The 24,165-nt window shown below is 38.4% G+C and overlaps 1 protein-coding gene across 1 annotated transcript in view; it reads left to right on the top strand.

Annotated features, from left to right (window-relative positions):
* c17h14orf132 (chromosome 17 C14orf132 homolog) overlaps positions 1-23,783 on the top strand; it is a 31,692-nt gene extending 7,909 nt beyond the window's left edge. Inside the window, exon 2 of the mRNA XM_088087612.1 lies at positions 21,285-23,783. Within this exon, the coding sequence (XP_087943738.1) occupies positions 21,285-21,521 (237 nt within the window). The 3' untranslated portion in view covers positions 21,522-23,783. The remainder of the gene's footprint in view (positions 1-21,284) is intronic.
* The last annotated feature ends 382 nt before the right edge of the window (positions 23,784-24,165 follow it).

Genomic DNA, 24,165 nt, shown 5'->3' with positions numbered 1-24,165 from the left:
GAAAGACAAAATGTAAAGAATGGATTAAAGAGTGTTTCTCATATCAGTTCAGGCAAGAAAAGATATTTAAAAAATTGTCAAAAAAAAAATCCTGATACATGAGCTAAATTGAAGTTTGTTATTACTCCCTGGGCTTACTGATATGTCATGTTACTGATTAGACCGCAGGACAGATGGCAGAATATAGTCTTTGAGGGAAAAAACCCGACTCAGCTGCCACATTACTGTATGTAATTTCACGGCGTCTCTGTGTGCCATCTTGGCTTACAACATGTTTGCACGGTAGACACAAACATCTCCCAGCTGTTTTTCACCTGAAATGAGTGATTGCATATTGAAAAAAGTCCTGGGGAGAGTGAAAGGGAGACTTAATGGACTGTGACAGCCAAGTATGAAGTAATAACATCTTTTCCTGATAGACCTAACCCCCCTAACTGCATGATGCTTCCTATATAACTGTGCCTCTGATATTCAGCAGGTATGAATTATGTATTCCAGTATAAATAATCTATTCTTCACTCATCCTGAGATAATTTCGAAACAGCTTTATCTCCTTTATTGATATGTTTTTGAATAAAGCTTAGCTATGATTTGGGGTGAAACTTTGATGAATATTGACTCAGTATGTTTTAAAAAAAAAAAAAAGAAAAAAAGAGAAAAGCTCAACAGGGACGTTTTTGCCATTGAAGCACGCATGAAATTAAAATCTGAATTCAGCTCATGAGCAGCTCTTGTAATGAAAAGGAAACGTGGTTGAAAATTATGGGAGTTAAACAGTGTGTGGCTGCTTAGCTTTGGTGAAGGCTGGCAAAATGCTGAATGGCAGCTGATTTTGCACCATCAAGGAGGAAGCAGAGATGAATTATGATTGTGTTTAATCATTACCACAGCTGCTTTTTTTTAAAATCATTACCATGCTAAACATAAAGCAATAAAACTAGATGTTCATGTTATAGTGAGTCTCAAGCACAGCTTTACCAGTTTGCCAGGAGATATCAGTTAAAATATTTTCATCTTTGGGTTCAATTTCACTTAATTGACCCTGTGAGTACAGTGTTGTTAGGTTGAACACAAGTATCTCATCATCATTTTAAGTGTTTTTAGGTTGTTTTCTTTTTTGGATGCCAGAAGTTCTGGTGCAGCTTTTTTTAGTGTCAGTTTTCACCCCAAGCTTTAAAACTCTTCTCTTCTTCAAAACAGTGCCTCTATAATAATACCAACAGCAACACCTGCTTTTGATTTGATCTGTTTCACTGGGCCTTACTCTTTGAGTCTGACCTTGAGGTTGTTTGTTCAAAGAAAACAAAGGCCTTTTTCTCTTTCTTTCCCTCTCACTCACCTCTTGTTTAATCTGCAAAGGAGCTCAGGTGATATTGCACATAATGTACCATTGCTTCTCAAGAAACACTGTTGAGCCTAAGAGAAATTCTTAAAGAAGAATTTCACTTCTGGAAAGATGGACTTTTTATAAAACTATCCCAACTATGCAGTAAGACAGATACTTTTAAAATTGGTGCTACATGACCAGAGACAACGGAGAACAAGGACTGCAGCATTTGCTTTTGTTCAAGAGATAGTAAACTTGCAACTAGCAGAATGCATTCAATGCACCGGGTCAATATATGCTTCTGCTGGTGACTGACGTAATAGAGAGCTGCAGAAATGAATCTTAAAATGTGGAAATTAGTTATTGGTTTTTGGTAAGATGCTTGAATTAAGGTTCACATTTTGTTCTATGACATAAAATACACCAGTCAGTGAATACATTTTGTTGAGGGGACCAGGGAGATGCTAGCTTCTGTGTGGGGCTACAATATTAACGTCATTCCTGCAGCTCTCTATGCAAACTTGGCCATTTCTCCCATACTCTAAGAATCCGACTCTAAGAATAATGGATGTAGCTACCATGGCATCACTTGCTGTTTGTTTTCTGTACTATGCTGTGTTTATTTCTACTGTAAAATTGGACATTCAAGCCATTCACAGAACTGCAGGTTGTGGCACTTTCATGTGAACTTCATTCTTCAGCTCTGGAGGTTACCATTTGGTTTTTCTACAGGAAACAATGTGGTGGTCGGCTGGAAAAAAAACAATCTCAAATTCTAGTTTAACACTGAGCTAAAATATGTTTTTGAAAAAATCCTGGGCGAGAAATAGGCAATGCAGTAAAATAATTTTTGTTCATTTTTTATCAGCACTGCCTGGTTTTACCATCTGATCTCAGTATTTTCAGCGTCATTTACAAGAAACAGTATGGCACCCATGTCATGTTCCCAAATTGTCATTACAGCAAAACTGTACACTTAAATATGTTTCTGAAGACATTTAAGGTGAGAATTAAGCAGTGCAGTAACAGAATCGTGGTTTATATTTGACCAGCACTTTCTAGTTTTATAGTTTTATCAGAGTTTGAAAGAGAGAGAGAGAGAATGGTGGGTCTCTCTCTCTCTTTATTTATACTTTTTATTTCTATGCTCTTTGTGTCCATGGTGACGGGCATACAAAAACCGAGAACAGCCAGCAAACAATTTTGAGCTGAGAGATAAGTAGGAGATCTGGGCGCTGGCAAGATGGAGGGAAGTTTACCACATTTTAGTAACACATACTATTGTACATTGTTCTGATACAAAACTTTTGAAAATGAATGAAGTATTCCTTTAAGTATGGACTTTAAAGGAAGCTTTTAAGGTTTCATTGACTGTCTTGGTATGTAACGGCAGCTCAGAAACAATCTGACTGTATCTATACAGATTCTCATTATCCTGGATTATGCGACACCCGTCCTAATAGAACTCTATTACTGTATTTCAGTCTCATAGCTCATTTGTGTCATATGCGCCTGATTATTAGGCCACAAATGGACTAGTTTCAATTTCCCTGCTGATTGACTCCCCTCCTCTGTGCTCAACTACAATGTGTTGCTGCTGATATTCTACATCAGATTTATAGCGGCTATTTTTGTCTTACAATACAAGCCTCACTTAATGCTTCATGGCTCTTATTATGTTTTATATGAAGCACATCTGACTGCGACCCTCTCATTTTTGGTTCATGCAACTTTAATGCCCAGATGATGAATCAGGCACTTACGGTACAGTCAGTTGTATTACGTATGGAAATCATTTGGAATGCCTGCTGGTATGCATGAGTGGTGGAGAAGAACACTAACTTAGATTTTTCTTAAAATGTTGAATTTTTTATGGAGCTTGCAAGGAGTTGTGAATCAATTTCGCAGCCAGAGCTTCGAGCTATTCTTTGCAGACGCTGTGAGTGTTTGAGCTAAATACCGTATCATTGTATTCAGTAGAGTTTTAGCCTTAATACACCGACCTCAGCAGTGCATATGGATCCATGGTGTCACTGTTGTGTTTCACTGTTCACACATTACTTTGAGATTTTTGCTATGATTTTGTGCATTTTGCTGCAGTCAAAATGACTGTGTATTGAGCTTCTCCATGTTGCAACCTGTGGTGCAACCCTAAATGTATGTCGCATTCATTTGGGCTTACAGCTACTCTGTAAGCATTACACAGCCCCTACAGGGTCGATGCTATGTGGGATCACTTTACCCACCAGTGTTAGTGTGGGAAAAAAAAAAAAACAACGTTTGTATCATTTGGAAGCAATGATATTGTTTATTGCTGCAATTAGTAATCAAGGACTGTGAACATGTTGTAACTGATTAATTTCACACCTGAGAGTCTTGTTGGCTTTTATGTGACGCAGCTTACACACACACAAACACACAAGAGGCAGGGCTGTGTGTGTGTATGTGTGAATGTGTGTTGTGATGCCCACCTCATGGCCCCTCTGATATATAGCTATCTCAGAGTCTGAGAGACAGAGAAATCTATTCATATGTAGCTGTGATTTATGGGCAAAACGCCCCAAACAATGAATGTGGCGCCTTAAAGAGCAAGTGTGTACATGTACAGTAAATGCTCATAATCAGATTTATTTCTTTGAAAATGACTGTTTTTTCACATTATTTATAACATAACAAATGTGTCTTTCCTCCATGCCTCAAACTGTACATGCTCACACTTACATAAATACATGGACACACGCACATACTGTACACATCATATTAATTCAAGACCGCAGGCATGCAGAGTGAGGAAACACTCCTGAACTGTTACAGTATCTGAAAACACTGTAACTAGGCCAACATGGCAGTCGCGTGACAAATTCATAACACACCCAACCACCCCCTCCTCCCACGGGGAAAATATATACAGCATCCATTCATAAATGCTGATGCCAACCTGAAGCAGTACATACAGTGCTGTAGCTGCTACATCTCTTTCCATTTTACAGCAGTTGTGTTGTTATGCTGAAGGCAGATTACAGACTGTTGAAACATTTCAGTCGATGGTGGCTTCAACAAAAAAGACAGCAGACCCCTAATGCAAGTCAATTTTCCTCTTCTAATCCTGAAACCTCTCACTTTTTCTTGCTTGAGATGTTCTTGGTTGAATTCAGGAGGAAACTTTATTAACTGGACAAACTTGTCCCGGCCTGAAGAATGCCACCTGTTCATGAGGAGCTGCGCATTGGTTAGATTTTGCCTTAAAATTCACAATGCAAAGTCCTGCATTTGAAAATCAGCAGAAAAATGCTAAATAAGTAGCCTATGTTTAAAGCAAAGCAGTCCATGACTACAGGATGCAAGTGGTCATGTGACATATATTAGAAGAGAGTGAATTTTATAGCCTACAGTAGTTGATGTTAACACTGCTGGTGCAGCAGGATGATACTGGACAGCCACCTGCATAAAGAAGACCCTGAGGCAGCTGTCAGAGTGAGAGGATTTCCCCAACAACTGCAGAAATGTGCAACTTTTTGTCGAAGTGAGCATAAATATGCCAATAGAAATGATCAAATCCAAATTGGCAAGCTGTGATGTGAAAAACAGAATTCTAATTTTGCATGAAGTTGTTCTCAGTTATTTTATTTTTGTTATTTCTGTACCATATTGTAAATTCCATAAACCATATGCAGATTCATTCAGCCATTACAATTTCAGGCCAAAATACTTTTTTCCTGCTCATGACTTGTTACTGGGGACAGCTACTGGCATAAACAAACAAATACTATCCTCATACGGTTTTGGTTACACAGTATTTTACACACTTTATGCTTTCAATTGAGCCTTAAGTTTCCCAGGATATCGGACCCCGTGGCAGACAGAATATCATAGTTAAGCTTGGGGAACCAGTCTAAATGCTGATGGTGTCATTGCTCTAAAGCATTGTATTGTGCATCAACATTTACTTCATAGCAAAAATTTAAGCAAAAACAAACTTTAAATCACTGGTGTGTGTCACATACAGTAAAGAATAGAGCACAGTGAAATAGTACTTAGGCAGAAGCATCCTTAATATACCAAAATGACAAGTAAAAAAAAAAAAAATCACACACTGCTGCCTTTTAGGTCTGATCTACTTCATGTTTACACTGGCTTAATGAACCAAGGAGTAAAAATGGCATATGGACTGACAGGTAGCTTACTCATTGGACGGATTTGTCATCCTGCATCAAATTAATACGCATAGTAACTTTTAAATGTGTCTCCTTTCCACTGTGAACAAATACATCTTCAAAACCTGCTTAAAATTAGTATGGAAGTGGGATAAAACTTTAAGAGGGGGAAAATTAATCATGTTTCTCCATTAGATTGACAGTTTGTGGGAACAGCTTGCAGGCTATTACCCAAGAGAGGAAAAAAAACAAGGGAAAATAATTGTGAGGGTCCTTTTATATGTAAAAATAGAGTAAAAACAAACAAACAACACAGGGATAAAGTCTCTGAGGAGCTGGAATGTGTTATGCTTAATTTATATTTGACAGGAAGAGCGGTAGTTCAGAGGGGTCTGCAGCACAAGCTGAGGGTTGCAAAACAAGAAAGACTGTAGTGTTTGATTGGCTGATCAGAAAAGTGGCTGAAATTTCATTAATAAGAAACTTGAAGAACAGCCATACTGTTTATTTATTTATTCCACACACACACACAGACACACACACACACACACACACACACACACACACAAAGTTAAAACAGCGTAATAAGAAGTGATGGAGGAAGGTTTGTCCATAGATGCATGTGTGCTAAAAGGTCTGCTCTGTGTTCAAATCAAAGCTGATGCTTTTGGAATTTCATTAAACGTAACAGGAGGCACATAATTGTGTTTTTATACAGTGTGTGCATTTTTACTGCAGTGCATACTGTATGTGCAAGTAAAAGTCAGAGAAATTCTCTCCATCTGGCTATCATTTCTGATGACTCCTGCTACCTTTTAGCCGCATTTCCCAGTGGAGTTATCTTATAGTACAGAAAGATGCAGCACCACACTGTTAGTCACCATGGATAAGAGCATCTGTCAAATACTGTAACTGTAAATGTAAATATTTCATGGTATGCAGGGTCATGCAGATCACTTTCTGGAATAGAGAACTTAATCAGACAGGAAAATAGAGAGACCTGCAGAAATCTGTAAATGCAACTGCCCAGTACAAAAATAAAAGAAAGATCAATACACTGAGTAAGGTGCATATACTGAACACAGCGATTTACCATAAATGTAGCACTGTAATCATACATATTACATGTATGCCATAAGATGATGCACGAGTCAGCAGTAAGGTTTTCTTTGAATAAATTAATATAAGATCTAAAAAGGGACCTGAGAACAAATGGAGTTAGCAGATATGATACTATACGTAACTCAGAGAGGAGAGGGTGAACATGAAGTGTTACACTTTCGGAGGAGATTACTTTTGGCCTACATGAGATGAGGAGTGACTTTATTAAAGTCATTTCAGCCTTGGGGTTCCAGGAGGGAGGCAAGCCATGACAAGGTCAAAAATAAAAAAATAAAGACAGCAGACGATGGAGTGAGGTCTGGCGTCCAGGGCTATGCTGTAACCCGGAGGCTTGTTTGGGGTTAGATGGGAGGGCAGATGTCTTCTTGGCCTTGTAGGGTTGTAGGGAGTAAGAAAACTGATATGAGGCTGATTTTGAGAAATTCATGGCTTTAACGCTTTTGCTGCAACTCTGTTCAGCTTCTGCTCGCTCTGTATATTAAGTGAGGGTGCAAAGCAGGGCCACCCCTGCTGCACTGCACCCCGAGCCAAGTCTTACATGAGTGGAGATTCAATTAAGGGCTTCCATCTCTACGCCTGAAATTTCTCTGTACTGCACAGTGAATGAGCAGACAGGGATGAAGCTGTAGGGGCGGCTGACGCCAGCAACAGATACAGAGAAAGCGTGATGATCTTTCCCCCTGCTCCTCTCAGGCAGTTTTCTTACACAACCTGTGAAAAACTCCCAAGATACACAAACTCCCTCAGGATGGATCATGACAATGATTTGCCTGGGATTTTACTGCAGAGCAAATCTACTATACAATTATATATGAATAAATATACTTAAAACAAGTCATTTTCTTCTTTAATTTATATTTTTATAGCAAGATTTATTTCCATCAGCTATGTTCTCATTATTTCTAATGGAAAGCAATACAACAAGTGTTACTGCACTGCTTTTATTTGCAGCAGAAAATCTGATATTATCTCCAGTTTTCTGTTCTAGTTTCCTCTTTGAGATATATGATTTTCTGACTTGGAAAAACAACATAGTATATTCTTTTGGACAGATTTGTTTACTGTCATGACCTTTGATTTTTTTCCTTTGCAGTCTTAAAAAGGATCCAATGATTTTTCTTTTTTTCTTTTTTGTATGATTAAAATAATCTGTTGAATTTGATATTGGGGAATGCAGGAAGCATTAAACAAATAAATCTTTTAAGTTTGTATGTATCGTGATTTGTTCTTTTTTGGTACCCATGGGTTTCTGGGATTCATCAATGTTTTCTGATTTTTGCTCCAGCCTGATTTTTAAACACACTGTTTCAAAACTCAGTTGGAGGTAAAACAAAGATTCATGACTTGTGGGTGAATTCATCTCCAACAGGAGAAAATAAACAAAAGAAAACTCAAACGCAAGCAAACAAAAAGACTGTGAGCCAGAAGACAAACAGAGACAGCCTGAAGGCCACAAGCTTATACAGTGCTGTGTGTGATCAGCAGCACAGGTGAGCAGAATCTTCCTGATGAGCATCAACTCCACCCTCAGGCTCCTGCAGGGAGAGAGGCTCTGCACAGAGTTGGGGTGCATGCCAATTACCTTAACTGCCTCCACACTCGCACCCATGATGAATGCACCTGAGCCATTTCTGCAGGCAGAATGCTTTTATAAAAATAATTATTGGCACTCTGTTTGTAAATTCATGATTATAATACAGGTCATGATCAGAATGGTTTTATTATTTGATAAAATTATTTATTAGCCCAAATGTCTAATAAATAATGTTGTGGTTGTTTTGTTAATCAGATCTCAACCTTTTAGAGGAACTATTTTTTCTTTCTTTCTTTCTTTCAAAACAAAACAAAATCAAGTGCTCAAAGGAAACAAACAAACAAACAAACAAAGGAGAAAAAAAAGGAAAAAAAGGGGAAACATCAAGGTTTAAGTCAGTTTCCATTGGATTCCTAATCAGACTGTCATCTCAAGTAGTTGAATGATATTTTAGATTGCTTTTCTTTACTGTCTCAAAGTCTCAGTTTGACCAATTAGGTCCCAAATAAAGAGAAAATTAATAAATTAATGATAAACACAGAGTCTTGTCTTTGGAGGTAAATAAAGTCAATCCACTTTGAGCATACAGTATATTGGTGACTTTATTCTCTTTACTCTAAGGTAATATGTCAATATGATATCAGAACCTAATAGTAATATATTTGAGTTGGTTCTTGTTATCAGTCTGTGCACTTTGGTTTAAAACAACAGGGATGTTGTGATGTATAATCAGATCAGCAAACAGACTTCATCCATGAATAAAGTCTATTTACTTACCAGACATGAAAATGCACGGGGTAACGTGTAACTCCAGCGGGGGTGTTTTAATTGAAATCACAATGTAAAATACATGAGCCCCGCATGGAGATTTTGAAGTGGTGTGTGACATTGCATAGCAAGAAATCTCTGTTGCTATAGCATGATGTGATCTTTGGTGTAAACTGTACCATAAAACACATGCTGCACATAATCTTGTTTATGCATTTTTAAAATATCTGCTTGAGTAAATAATAAATGCCCCCTTAGGCTTTGGTGAAAAAGCATTTTTCTGTAGATTTTGAAAGGTATCTCAAAATGAAGGTGTGAATAGTTCATGAATCAAGTTTAAATATGCCCCCCCAAAAAAACCTGATGTATTTTAGTGTTGGGATTTGGCAGCAAAGAGAAGCATTTATGTGATTAATCGACCTGTATGAGTTTTACACCATCGTTTCTTTTAAAAATGAGGATGCAAAAGAAAATGTGTTATGTATCATATTTCTGACACTTTTGGGATTTATGTACATGCATTAAGTTGGTAACCTTATGTTAAAAAGCCTGAATGATTGCAGTTTTTTAAAGCACTCTGAGAAAGTGCTACATTTTACCCCTGATGAACTCTTCTTCTGTCTTAACAAACACAGCCGTGCAGACAAAGAGAGAAGACGATAATTCCCATCTGATTTAGTCTGATCGCCGAAATTTACAATTCAAAGGATTCCAGAGGAGAAAGAAAGATGTAAGAAGTTTTTTTTAAGACTTGTTGGATACTTGATTTTTAAAACAAAGCTTATGATCCAGGGCAAATGTGCAAGAACAAGGATGAGCTAGATAAGTTCCTCTCTGACGGAAATAGAAATAAATGAATTCAAATGTGTGTTCCGTCAATAATAAATAAAGCATGAGAAGAATTTCAGCAGTGTAAAGCCTAGAGAGGTATTCACCACAATAATCATCTAAATAATAGAACACAATACTTGTGGAAAAGACTTTTAAAGCTGAAAGTTTATTACTGGCGTTGTCTGTGATCTTAGCTTCCTTGTTTTGGGGAGTAGTTTGTGCATCTTTTGCAAGATTAAAGATAAAATCTGAACTTGATGTCAAAATTTAAAAGTCTTTTGCTTTTCCAGATCCTCTTGTTCCTCCTCCTGTGTTGTCTGTATTGTCAGCCATACACCACTGACTTTCAAGCGATTTCACTGTTGCAAATAAGCAACAATGTCAGAATAAAATCATGGGATTCTGACCTCAGTCAGTATGCACTCCTGTGATGTAGATCGTTTGATGTGAGTTGGTCACAAAACACAGCCTGAGCTGTCATCTTCTCATCTTAACATTCTTACAAAAACCAATATGTTTAATACATTCACTAAGTTTTTAGACTTGACTGGTGCATATAGTAAAGAATAGCTGCATTCTCTCTATAGCACCGAACAGGAAGCAGCAAACAGGCTAGACCAAAAACATGTGGCGCTTCTCAAAGTCAAGGAAGGATGCTTAAACAGCTGAATTTCAAGGAGTCTTATGTCATCAAATCCCGCCGAAGGATTATTCCAATGTCAAGGAGCCTTTGAGCATTTGTGTATCCTAAGCAAGCATGAAGTACCCACAATTCTTTCTGCAGAAATTGAAGTTGAGGCCTCTTCGAATGGTGCACACCTGGGCACTGGCTAGCCTGTTCCAAGGTGTGTTCACTGAATGCTATGAGAAAGTCTTGCCTGCGTATGCCTGACTTGGAAGGATCCATCCTACCAAGAAACCATACTTAACTTTAAGAAGCAGCAGGAGGGGAATTTAGGGAGGCAAGAACATGAACAAGCCTCTGTTCTCTTGGACTGTAAAAGATGAGAAGACACTGGTGGAGTTGTGGAAAGAACAGGATGGCGTGTACGTGATGCACTAACCAACACTTTTCTGTGTGAGAATCGTCATTTTCGAATCGGTTCAACTCCCATTCCCATTGTCTGCTCCCACTAAACTAGGCCAGCTAACAAACTGAAGCAGGTGGAGGGTCAAAGCAACAGATTTCAAAATTGAGTATACTGACCCAGAATTGACAAGAATACTGTAAATATATAACGACGTAAATTTGTGTGTCAAGGGGTACGTGTTTTTTTAAGCAAGTAAGGAATTGTTACTATGTCAGATATCCCACTTTGGCCCACTAAAGTCCACCAGGAACAGGATGGGATATAATCTCAGAAGGAATCTAGACCCTGCAAGATCCCCAGTCTTTGCAAAATTTTGTAGTTTGACTATCAAAGTCACTTTGTCTTTAGATGTATGAGGGTGTCACACTTTAATCTTTAAAAAGCATTGTCAAAGTCTCCTAGTGTATGGTAGGCCTTAGACACTGCTGACAGTTGTCATGTTTGGTTTTAGGATTTCTGTCTTTATTCCTGGGTGAACTGAGTCTGTGCAGCGTGGGGAGTCACAGACCAAAGCACGACAGACGCAGACATACACTTACGTATGTCAAGATTCAGACAACTTCAACTGTGCAGATGTGTAAAATGCACATTTAGACACACATAGCCTCTGCCTCTTTCAGTCTTTCTCGACAGTTCAGGTTCTCGCCTTGTCTGGCATGGCTTCTCAGTTCTCATCTGGCAGGAATAGGAAATCACTCTTTGTTTGTGGTGGATTTTAATGTTTCATAGCTGAGAAGTTTAGTTTCATCTCAAATCTCAAGGCATTATGCAACTGCTAATTAGCAGCATATATAAGTGAGCAACAACCAGATGTGAATATCCATTATTTCCTCCACTTGTCATGCTTTAAAGAAGTGTTTTTTCAAGGCTTTATTAATTATTTAATTTTTTTTTCTATTGGTATGAGTGCAGGTTACGTACAAAAATGCATCACACTGAGGTCAGGTTCACCACTGAGGAAGGAACCATGACAGTGAGACATTTATCATTCATAATATCAAACAAGTATAATAAACTTCCCCCTGTGCTACACAATTTCCACAGAGCTGACAGATTGACCAGGGTGTCAAGCACGGATCACTTGGGCTACACTTGTTCTCCTGAATTATAAGATTTATTGAAAAATGCTGTTGGGCTGCTGAGACAGGGAAAATCAATGAGAGCGCAGTTGTAAATCTGACCAGCAGGAACCAGGCCTGAAACTAGAGGTCTCACCACTTTCGTGCGGGTGAACAAGCCTCCTTAAAACCTCTGTAAATCTCCCTCCAGATTCATGGCAACATTAAATGTATAGTATGGTACAGACCAAAATCTATTGTTTTCACTTAGTGGCTGCTGTTGTATAGAAGTGGCTACTTTTCCAGTCTTACAAGTAAGAAATTAATCCTCTGATGTTTTTCAGTAGTGTAATCCCATTTTATTTATTTCCCTGATCTGTGGTGTTCTGACTTGTATGTGCAGTAGGTTATAGATAACACCACCTGCCAAAAACTGCTCTTTTTTATTTTTTCAATCCTTCCTATGGGAAATTTGCGGTCTCACTGCCTGGGTGTTAAAATACGCACCAAGATTTCAACCAACTCCACTGTAAACTAATTTGTATAATTTGTGACATTATTAGAAGTCAGAGCAAGAAACATAGAATAAAGAGTGCAAAAGTCCAATTTGGGTGGCCAGAGAGTTCAAACAAGCACAGGACTTTGACCCAGGGGAGTAGCGTTTATGTCCCGTCAAAGTCAACATTGAGTTACATGGTCACTTGAGTCATTGCATTGAATGCATTCAAGCGAATGCTTCTGTATAATTCTGTATCTTCCTCTGTAACCCTTTTTTTTGCAATGTGCAGTACGAAGGAGAATCACTGTGTGCACAAAAGCTGTGATTTTCCAACTCCACACATAAATTAAACACAAGAATTATTTCAGTGATTCTGTTGCAACACCACACGAAACCACAGCACTCTGGAGAAAATGTTTTAGAGTTTTAAAAAATAAATATAGTTTCTCCCTGCAATTGCATGTACCCACCTGACCCATATGCCTGATAAATACTTGATTTTTTTAGCTTCAAATTATTCACGTAAGTGTCATGATCTCTCTACCACAGAAGCTTGTTGTGATTGTCATGCAATAAACATTTATCGGTGAGCATAAACACAGCAGGTATCTACCTGGTGATACACACCTGTGGCAGCAGGGTGGTGGTTGAGGCAGAGAGAGGCTCATCAGAGCAACAAGTCGCATATGTGTGCAATTCAATGAGTGTGTGCGTGTGTGTGTGTGTGTGTGTGTGTGTGTGTGTGTGTGTGTGTGTGTGTGTGTGTGTGTGTGTGTGTGTGTGTGTGTGTTTCAGGAGCTGCTGGTGGTGAGCCACAGAGCTCTGCTTTCAGCTGGCTGACAAAAGCCTTGTTTGGACAGGATGGGTTTGTTTTAAATTGGGCTTTTTGACATGTCACAGTAGGAAAAGCACAGGCGTAAATAAAACTAATGATGGCTGAATTCCATTTAGCTGCTTCAGGGTTTCAGGGTCTTGGTATTTTTCATGCTGGCTCACAGTCACAATGTCATGGCTCACTGAGACACACACTCGTTACTGTTACACCTTTGCTTTTCCTGCTTTGACAACTCAAAATGTATACCCTGAATCAGGCCTAAAATGTGTAAAATAAAATTTTCATGGCTCCTTAGTGGATGCAGTCTTTGTTTTTAAATTCTTAGATGAGCATGATTGTCATACACACGTTGTTTTTGCAACATACGTTTATTTTTAGGAAAATAGCTGGGACTGTGGAGGTATGACATCAAAAATGTTAAGAATGTTGTGAATTTAATTAATTTAATTAATCCCTGCTGTGGGACTAATTAAATTTTATCTTAAGGGTTATCTTATTTTAAGAATACAAGGCATTATGCAAGGAAAACCATGCGATTGCGGTTTTTGAAAAACAGGACAGACTTAATGTGTCCTTATGCGACACTTTGTATGATGCCTAACAAATAAGCACTCATACGGGTTAGATTAGATTTAGGAAAAGAATCATGTTTTGGCATCATAATGATACATATATAACATAAAGTTAAAGTTACATAGATTAGTTTTCCAAAAAGAATTGAAGTTACATAGGTTAGGTTTTGGAAAGTAAAGTTACATTGGTAGGGTTTTAAAAAATTAAGTGACATAGATTAGGTTCAGCAAAGAAAAGTTCCGTAGGTTAGGTTTTATGATGTAAAGTTACGTAGGTCAGGTTTAGAAAAGTTTCTTGATGTAGATTTTAAGTTAAGTGACGTAGATTAGGTTGAGGAAAGTAAAGTTACGTAGATTAAGTATCCAAAAAGAATCAAAGTTACATAGGCTGGGTTTAGGAAAGTTATGCTACGTTACATTACGTTAGGCTTGTTAAGTTGTTTTTTAGAGTGAAGCAACTTAAGTTAGGTTTCAGAAAGTAATGTACGTAGGTTAGATTTCAGAGAGAAAAGTTATGTATGTTGAGTTTAGTTAACTGCACTACTTTCTTGACTCTAGTCAGTGCATTTGTCACATGATAGCAGCCTTCACAACTAAGTGTGTTCTGTATAAATGACTGGCCACAAATAGTGGTGCACACATTTTCATAGATATGTTTATGAGAACAGATTTGTCCTAAACACGCACGCAAATAAAGAAGCTTCAACAACTGCAACACATTTTAAAATCGTGCTGTGGTTCAGAAAGTTGGGCAAAAACTCAAGGGGCATGCATTTTTCAAAGCACTGCAGCTGTGCTTAAAAAATAGTTTCTAACATGCATCAGCAGCTAATCTCAAGTGAAAACACAGATCTCTACAAAGAAGAGCCTGGACAACATTGATGGTGAAACAGATACTGCCAAACTGTATGGCATTAATTCTGTGTAGTTTACTGTTTCCAGGACTCAAATTTTGTGACTTGCCTCAGAGAGAAGTCCTTTCTGAATAGAGCAAATACTGTCCTCAAGAAGCTTTTCTTCCATATATATACCAAAAATATGGGGCTTTTTTTTTTATAATAGCTGTGGATTTTGTTCATATCAAAACTAATTAATCTGGGAGCAAAGTCCTTTATCAGCTCACTTTTGCATTTGCAACACTCTTTCTTAAAGTGCAATCAGGTGTGCCTTTATATCCTGTCGAAATCTGTTCTGACGTCATGGCTGAAACAAAAGTCAGATAAAAATCCAGAAAAACCAAAGATGACATTATATTGAGATAAATGTGAAAGCCACAATAACACTGGATGAGAATAAACGGGCAATGGCAGTACTGTAGTCAGTAGCGCAGAGATGGTTGTGTGTTTTAGTAGTTGTGCATGCAGTGTCAAACACAAAGACCATTCTTTGCACAGCAGGGGTTCGACTCTGTACCTGTTTTCCCGGATACAGTTTGTTCTCTCGAGTACACCTTGAAGTCTGTTCTCCGCAAGGACACAAGTATTGACTCTTTGATTTGACCTTGTATTTTCTCCGAGTGCAGAAAACCAGCTTGTTCTCCCTGATTCTGTCTTAACAGCCACACTTGAGTGCTTTTGTGGTTAGGTATATGTTTTGGTTTCCCCACTACCCAAAGACATTTATTTGGGTTTTGCTTGTTTGTTTCAAAGCCATTTCACTGAGCACTTACTGGTGGCGACATCCCACAGGAGGCAATTACAGTCTATTCTATTTCACAATTACTGTGATCAGCCGTGTAGGATGGCACAGCTCTACGAACAGCTGGGACAAATAAATCAAAGCTGTGAGAGCAGAGCAGGTGGAGGCGTGCAGTGAGAGTAGCTTTGCTGTCTTGTCTACCATGGATTGGGGTTTTCCTGTGCGGAGTATTGCACAGGTGGAGGCATCACCCAGAGCCAAGGAGGTGTGAAATATGCAAGTCAGGAGATTTCTCTGGTGTTGCTTAATGGAGGGGCGTTATTTTCCAGATGGTATCACACAGTTCAATGAAACAGTTGTTTACCTTTCATCCCATTCATTTTACTAATCATTTAAAATATCAAATCCAAGATGTAAATGTCAAATTATAAAAAATAAAAAATCTGTATTAAAAAAGTTCCTTTACAAAGCTTTCAAAAATCAGTGTCCTTGCTAATATTACCCCCCACCTTTACAAATGTGGGATGCAAGTGTACACAACATTACACATATTTCACATGCAGTTTTGGTGGTGATTCTTGTGTGTGTTTTTAACTTGCTGCATCCATGTACAGGAATGCCATGGACGTGTTCTCACCTGATGCCGTCCTGGGTGGCTTTTACACCAAAAGTACTGTCAAAGTTGTGGTTTTTTACTAGTTTGGAATGAGAACAGGCTGAACCATTGAGATGCATTGTGATCCAATCACTGAAATCTCTTGCAGAGGTGATAAAGGATGCATTTAACCACATTTCTTTTGTAATGTAAATGCAAATAGTCCAGATACCTCCCCGATAAAGACTATGTCATCAGTTCACAACGTGGTGAATGTTTTGGTTACAGCTAACACTTTATAAAGTTACAAATTTTGTGCTGAGTTGGACATAGTATTGAACGACCATCCCTTGTTTTGCCCTGTGGAAGGAGATGTGTTGAATTCTGCAAACGACGATATCTCTAGATGTACTGATCTAACCGCTAATGTGACATGAGAGCATGAGAGACATGACATGACAGAGCAACTAGCAACAATGTGGACGTAATAACTGTGTGCAGGGCAATAACAGAATCTGAACAGTGGTCAACTGGAGACACATGGTAAGCACAGTGAACAATGATGTATCTTGGTTGTCCAATTGTGTTCAGATCACTGATTTGCATGTTAATATCATTTTTAAACAGGCTGTATGTAAATAATGAATAGAGATGAGTTTTTAGGGGTTGAATCAATCCCTGGAGAGGAACTTAAGTTTTGTAAAAATAATAATCCCTTTAGGTTTACTGCATCACATCAACATTCTTTCGTAATGCAGAAAAATAAAACAAGCACAAACAGACTGACAAACAAATGCCTTCCAGAGCTGGCACACTGAAAAAGAAATGCATTAGAATAATAAAGATACAGTAATTTGTAATTTCAAGAGAATATCTTAGTGTGAAAGTAACCCATTTCACCTTCAGTTTTAATATAAAGGTTAAGAAATAAAGAATGACTACATAAAACAACCTGGACAATGAAACCACTTTCACCTTTGCCAGGGGAAAACATCTTGAGTGTTTATGCTGTGTGTTAAAGAAGCTTAATTCTAACTTTAATTTAGTACCAAGCTCTCTGTGCGGATGTGCTTGTTGAAGCCGTTTAAGAGAGTGCGGTAGTGTTTTCCAGGAAACTTTGGTCAGTAGTAGGATTTGATGTCATTTATGTATGTCAACATACATGGGTTTCCTGGCAGTAATGCATATGGGATGACCTTCATGGCCCACATAAGTGCTCAGATGCTTTGGGATGCTTCTTCTCAAGGACTCTGTTTCCCTTTTTTCCATTAGTGCTTAACTGCCTGCTACGCTAACCCCCTGAGCATTATCCACTTGGGAATTGTGGGCTTGTATGAATGGATAGAGGAGCAGGTCCCTTGAAAAACGATGATATACTTTTGACATGTAATCGAAACGCCTATCCGCATATACTGTGTACACCAACTCTGCCAAAAATAGTGAGCAATCAAATATTTAGATTCAGGCTTACTACTGGAATGTCTTTGCCACACGCTCCCAGAATCCGCTTCATTTTATTCGGTACACTTCCCCATTTATGCAAACAGCTCACTCCTGTGGACAATGAGTTTCTCATAAATAAAACATAAATATAAAGAATGCAGACAGGGTTGAGAGCTTCATTTATCGTCCGACTGAACGTTGGGTTAAGCTAGATGCAGCTTTGAATGCAGGGTAGGGTTTTAGACATTGTGGTGTCTAGAGATTAGTGTGGTGGGGGTTTAAAATAAAATTAAGAAATCAAATCTGCAGCATGTTGATTAGAGAGGTCTCATTCAAAATGACAGGTTCCACAATTTTAAGATTTAAATAATAAAACTAATATTACCAGAGTTCCTCATGCAGATCAGTGTTAGAAAAATGAAATGTTACTGTCTACATTTCCTTGAGTTGGCCAGCTCTTTTGTGAGTTGTGCATGTCTTGAAATTCCTTAATTAGTTGTTGTTGTTTAAAAGTTTGTCACCCTGGGAACATTGGATGGTTAACCACACCTGTCATCATAATGCTTAAAAGTTTGGGTGTAAAATATCCTTTTCAATAGATGTGTGGTTTGGAATCAGTGTGCAGAAGCTGCTTTTCTCACTGATGCTCATTCTCAAAGGCCAATCTCCTTTATGTGATGTTTGACTTTTCTATATTTGTAGCTGCTCATAATTAAAAAAAAATGTTAAAATGAATGAGAGGTACATATGAAATGTTGTAAAATAAACGAAGATTAAGTTAGAATAAAATAACACAACATAACATATACTTTATTGTCCTTTGAGTGAAAATCTATTTGGACAACAGTGTTACAACCAGCTGCAATCAACTTTAAGCAACGCATAGTCAACATAACAGTAAAGTGGCACACCACAGAAATTATAAATTCATATAATGAATATAAATGAGAAGGAAGTCATAAAAACCACATAACCAAAGTACATTATCCATAAAACAAAGTGCAAAGTGCCTTCCTGCTAACTAAATGCATAAGCACGGATTAGTCAGCTGTGTAATCAACGTCGGTAAGGAGGAAAGCTCAAAGCGGTTGCTTCTGCATTTACTGTTTCTATCAACATTTACATAAAAGCACTGGCGTATTATAAGACAGTAGGCCCCTGAGCACAGATGTGCACGGGGCCCCACCACCACCTCTTCATAGGAGCATCTCTTTGAGATCATTTAGTTTCTTTGTGGTCATTTTGTGTCTCCTTGTAAGTATTTTGTGTTTCTTTGCATCTCTTGGTGGCCCGTTGTATCTCTGCCGTTGCTTTGTGTCTCTTCGAGGTAATTTTATGTTTATTTTTTTGTCTTTTTGTATTCGTCTGGGTCTCATTGTGTTAATTTTGTATCTCTTTTTGGTAATTTTGTGTCTCTGAGGTTGTTTTGCCCATTTTGGTAGTTATTTTGTGTCTCTTTACATTTCCTTTGTATCTTTTTATGGTCATTCTTTTAAGTAATTTGATGTCTTTTTTGATCTTTGGTCTTGTGACTCTTTGTATTTGTTTTGTGTTTCTCTATTTTGCCCGTTTTTTAGTTATTCTTTGCAGTTCCTTTGCATCTTTTGTGGTCATTTTGTGATTCTTCCTGGTGAGTGCATGTTAATTTTAGTGGCATTTTAGTGAAGGTCAGAGGTATCCCACTGACACTTTGGGCCCCTGGGTCTGTGCCCAGCAGGCTCGTTCAGTAATCTATCCATGCCTGAGGGTAATAGTTTGGATTCAGAGAATTAAATGTGAGACGGGTTCTTCAGAATTCTGTGTGCATGTCATCTCATAAAGGGTGTGGAGTTCTTTCATTCCTATCACTTTTATTGCAGGGTTTTTGTTGTTGTTGTTTTTCACCTTGTTGCTGTCATGGTAGGAGGAATCAGCAGTTAAAGGGTGGGGGGCAGGGAGACCCTGGTTGCTGGACTTCATGCATGCCTGCCTTCCTCCATCATGCTCATGTGAACAGCAGGCGCTCCACAGGATGTGTCATGTCATTATTCACCACCAGGGGCCAATCTACAGAGAGCAGCAGAATGCTTTCTAAACAGTGTTTTCCCCTGTGCGAGGGAAGACCTGAAATGTGTGTGTGTCCTCCTCTATCTCACACACCAATAAGTGTGTGTGTGATAATGTCTTTGTGCATTAGCCTATGTGTACATGAGAGAGAGTGGGAGTGAGTGGGAGTGTGAAGGTGAGCAAATGAGCGAGCAAAAGAGATTTCTGTGTATGCGAGTGCTCAACATTCCTCCAATGTATTTTTAGCATTGTTTTTCAACATCTTCAGCAGAGTCTGTTTTCCGGTCTGAGCGTGGTACGGGTCTCTCATGCATTTCTCAATCATATGCCCCGCTTTGGAGAAACACACATGTGAGGTACTCTCACACAAACACACACACGAAAGTATTCCATTGCTTTAATGGCTAACCTTCACAGGGCTCCGATGGTCCAAAGCAATAAATCATTTTCACTTGCCACACCTGAAATATTCATTCCATGTTAATTAAGCCCTACTTCCTAAATACACGCCTGTACAAAGACACACGCGCACACACACACACACACACACTATATTTGGTGTGTGAGATAAAGGAGGACCCTGCATGCCTGTGTGGGAAACCTCGCAACCAGTTACTTATTATGTCGTGTGGCTACCTCTTGTTTCTTTTAACATATCACTCAGACCTGTTAATGCATGACCAACAGGAGAAATTCTGCCTTGCTGCGATTTTGTTTCTCTGTGCCAGGACTGTAAATTGGTTTGTTTTTATGGAGTTCAAAATTATTATTTCTTTTATTTCTTTATTTTTTAATTTCAAAGGACACTGAAAAATGCAAAGTCACTGAAAACATTGCCATCGGCTTTGAGAGGCTGTACTAAGGCACTGCAGTGCTTTGTGCTGAATGTTAACTTTAGCATGCTGTGCTTATAATGCCAACATTCTCATAATTAGCATGTAATGTTTACCTCGTCCCCACATTATCATTGTTTTTTTTAAGGAATTTGGTTATAATGAAGCAAAGTATTAGAGATATTAAAAACTACTGGATGATTTTTCAAAACTCTCTCTGTACTGTCAGGAATAAAATCCTGACGAGGAAACACTTAATCCTTTATTTTGTTGCATTAAAGAGGTCAAATTTTAATACAGTCTAAGGATCAAAAATACTCACAATAAGTTTTTATTGTGCGGCACTTCTTCTACCACTAGACGGCAATACCTGTGACCAATCACACCTGAAGCACTTTTTGCACTTCCTAAGGGTTTTTTTTCCATAAGTCTAAATTCTTGCTTGTGTTGTACATCGCTTTGGATAAAAGCGTCTGCTAAATGAAATTGTAGAATTGTAGAATTGTAGACTCAGAAAATGTGAGAGGTGAATGAAAACGAATCTTACTGTTTTTTCTGTGGGTACTTTACATGGGAATGTGGATATTTTAGATGAGTTTGGGGGGTGCCTATGGTTTGCACATTCCACAGTTATTGTAAGTGTGTCATGCAATGTAGAACTCATATAAAACAGTCTTGTCTCAGTCCTGATTTGGTCTTGACTGCAACACTGCCTCCTAAGTTGCTAAAAACCCTGAATCCCCAGAAAAATACATAGGACATGACCTCAGTAATATTGTAGCTCCAGCCAGTGATTAGAAGAGCAAAATGTAAATAAAAACCTGGATTTAAAATGTCTGAATTTCCTCCACATACTCTTCTCTTCTAATGCAGGTTTACTAAAAGTGCCTAAAATGAATTAAATTAACCTCTCTGTATTTTTCCTCCTCACCTCCTAGATCCCAGTAATGACTGGAGCCTTCATGGACTCCTCGCCCAATGATGACTACAGCGGCGAGCACTCGCTCTTCAACTCCTCTGCCAGCGTCCACGCTGCTGCCTCTGCCGCCTCGGTACATGGCCAACAGGATGAGTCGCAGTCCATGTCGAGCGACGCCATCTGGCTCTGGATTGCCATCATCGCCACCATTGGAAACATTGTGGTGGTTGGCGTTGTGTACGCCTGCACTTTCTGATGAACAAATGCTCACAAAGGCAAACACGCACACACACATCCTGCTTTTTCCAGATATCTGGACCCCTGAGCGAGGCACCACTTTGTAGATGGACTCTGTCTTTCTCTCTCTCTCTGTGTCTCTCTCTCTTTCTCTGTCTCCCTCACACTTGGCTTTTGGATCAGATTAAGCTCCCGAGGGTGTGGAGGTTGTGATACCAGACAATGATATATAGACTACTATATTTCTTCATTAGAGGGGAAGACTGGGACCTGGCTGCAAGCATCGGCACTGAGCGTTTTTTGGATGCTACAACTGGAAGTTCGAAAAGAAGCTTTTGTGTTCCACAGCTCTTTAGTTAAAAACAGAAACATCAGACCTGCACTGTCGACCAAGAATCAAAGGAACGCTTTTCCTTTTTTTTTTTTTTTCGACTTTGGTTTGTTTTCGTGTTTCTCTTCAGACAACACCCTCACTTAAAATGCAGAGACGAGAATGGAGATTAAATGGGGCTTAAGATTCAGGTTGTTCCAGACCGTCTTAAACATCCATCAGATAGTTTCTCAGCAATTTAGAGCAGCAGAACAGAAATGGTGAATGTTAAAACATTTAGAAAGAGTTGGGTTTCATGCCAGGCAGTGCCAAGGCAAAAGATGTTTGAGCCCATTTAAGCAGTAATTTGTGGATAGTGTGGACACTGTTCGGCAGTGTATATAGTATCTAAACAATCTTACTGATAGGAAACAAAGAACAGGCACATTTAAAATCTCTTTTCTGCAATGCTAACTCAATTATTCACTATGAATGATGACTTCATGATTAGATGAGTTGTGTTAAATTAGGTCAACCCCTTTGAAATGAATGTGACCAGGGATTATTAGAAATCTAATTGTATTGTCATGATCTGTTCAGTTATGTTTAGACATTATCTACAGATGTTAACAAATGCAATTAAAAGCACAAATCGAATTTCAAAATGACATAGCCAACTTTGCTTACTGCACCTTTTTTTGGTAGTTGTTTTTCTTAAAGGAACAGTGTGTAAGATTTAACAGGAGCAGAATTATTTGCAGGTTTTTTCCACTCTGAAAGAAATGGATCTGGTGATTTAAATCGATAAAAAAAACTACAAACTGTTTCATGATTTGTTTTGGTTTTTTTTAAATTGGGGGGCTGCCACATATAAATGAATGTCTGGGGAGCCCTGTAGATATAAACGGCTCATTCTAAGGTAACAAAAACACAATGAGTTATAATTTCAGGTGATTATACAATGAAGAAAACATACTTATTATAAAATATTCCATTTCTGCCAACATATCCTCCTAAATCATACACACTGGACCTTTGAAATACAGCTTGTATTTCTATCACTCTGAATTATTACAAAAACTGACCAGATCTGTTGTGAACTTTGTGATAAATGTATACTAATGCGAGTGGGGAAAGGATGCTTCATTTTTGAAACAAAATGTTGCCAGGCTGTCCCTCTAAATTTGTCACTGTTCAGTAAATTAGCTTTTGTGTTTCTGTGGAATCTGGAGGCAGCAGTCTCCATGGCAACTAATCCTCGTCCTAATTGGGGAACAACAGCTGTACTCCGAGACGCGAGCATTAACCTGCAGCTACTGATGCCGTTTCTGCTTCTAATTCTGAGACACAACGAAAATCAAGGGAAACATTGCACTGCGTTTGCACAAATTTAACATCTGGGAACCATTGAATCTATGAACATTGCTATTTATTTGAGCTTTGCTCACAGCTTTTCCACTTTCAAGAGACGAACAAGCTACCATAGACAAACTGATAAATTATGTTAATTATTTTGTTTTTCCGAATGTGAATTCAAAGCCAGTGAATAGCAGTATTCTTTACTGATACACTGACTGATTTAGACAGAAAGAGAAATAGAAAGAGAGTATTTTTTTCAGTAAACTTATATTTTTTCTGGAATTTAGGAGATTATATCAACATGCTTTAGGTTAAAAAAGATAGGACCTGTCTTGTTAACACCAAACTGTACATGTTTAAATGTTCATACACTGCAAATGACAATACTAGCCTACTGTGTGAACTGTACCAATGTAAGATGAAATTCAGACACTCTGTTATTATACTTCTACAAAAGAAGGACTTTTAAAGCCAGTTATTTTTAATAAATGGTTGATGTAGAAATACTGTATTTAGACATGTTGTAAACCACATACACAATGCTCCTTTTGTAAAGATACTGTATATGCTACTATTAAAATTTCTGTATTAATGCATTTGGTTTTTTCTCTGTTAACAAAACAAAACAGTTCATTTGGACCTAAAGTGTCAAGTGAAGAATTATTCACTCAAAGCATTTTTCGCTAAACGCAAACTTTTGGCTGCTTGATCATGCGAGAAGGTGTTTTCACTCCATATTTTCCCTGTCTGAATCACCTGGCGTTGTTCCTGGTGAAGCCAACGCACACTGACAGACATCACCAGTCGCTGCTGAGCCATCAGGTGAGATTGATGCTAAGCTTAGATGGCGCCATCTGTCATTTTGACACATGCACAGGTTATTTAGAAACCACCTGGATTTGCTCCTCTGTGGACCCCTGCATCGCTCTCTGTCTTCATACTCTTTTTGCTGAACCAACAGACTGTGCAGGAAGTTAACACACTTACAAAAAGG

This window comes from Plectropomus leopardus, chromosome 14, assembly GCF_026936395.1.
Source record: "Plectropomus leopardus strain MGB_pleo_1.0 chromosome 14, ASM2693639v1, whole genome shotgun sequence".
NCBI classification, from domain to species: Eukaryota; Metazoa; Chordata; class Actinopteri; order Perciformes; family Serranidae; genus Plectropomus; species Plectropomus leopardus.
This window is presented reverse-complemented; position numbering and strand designations above follow the sequence as displayed.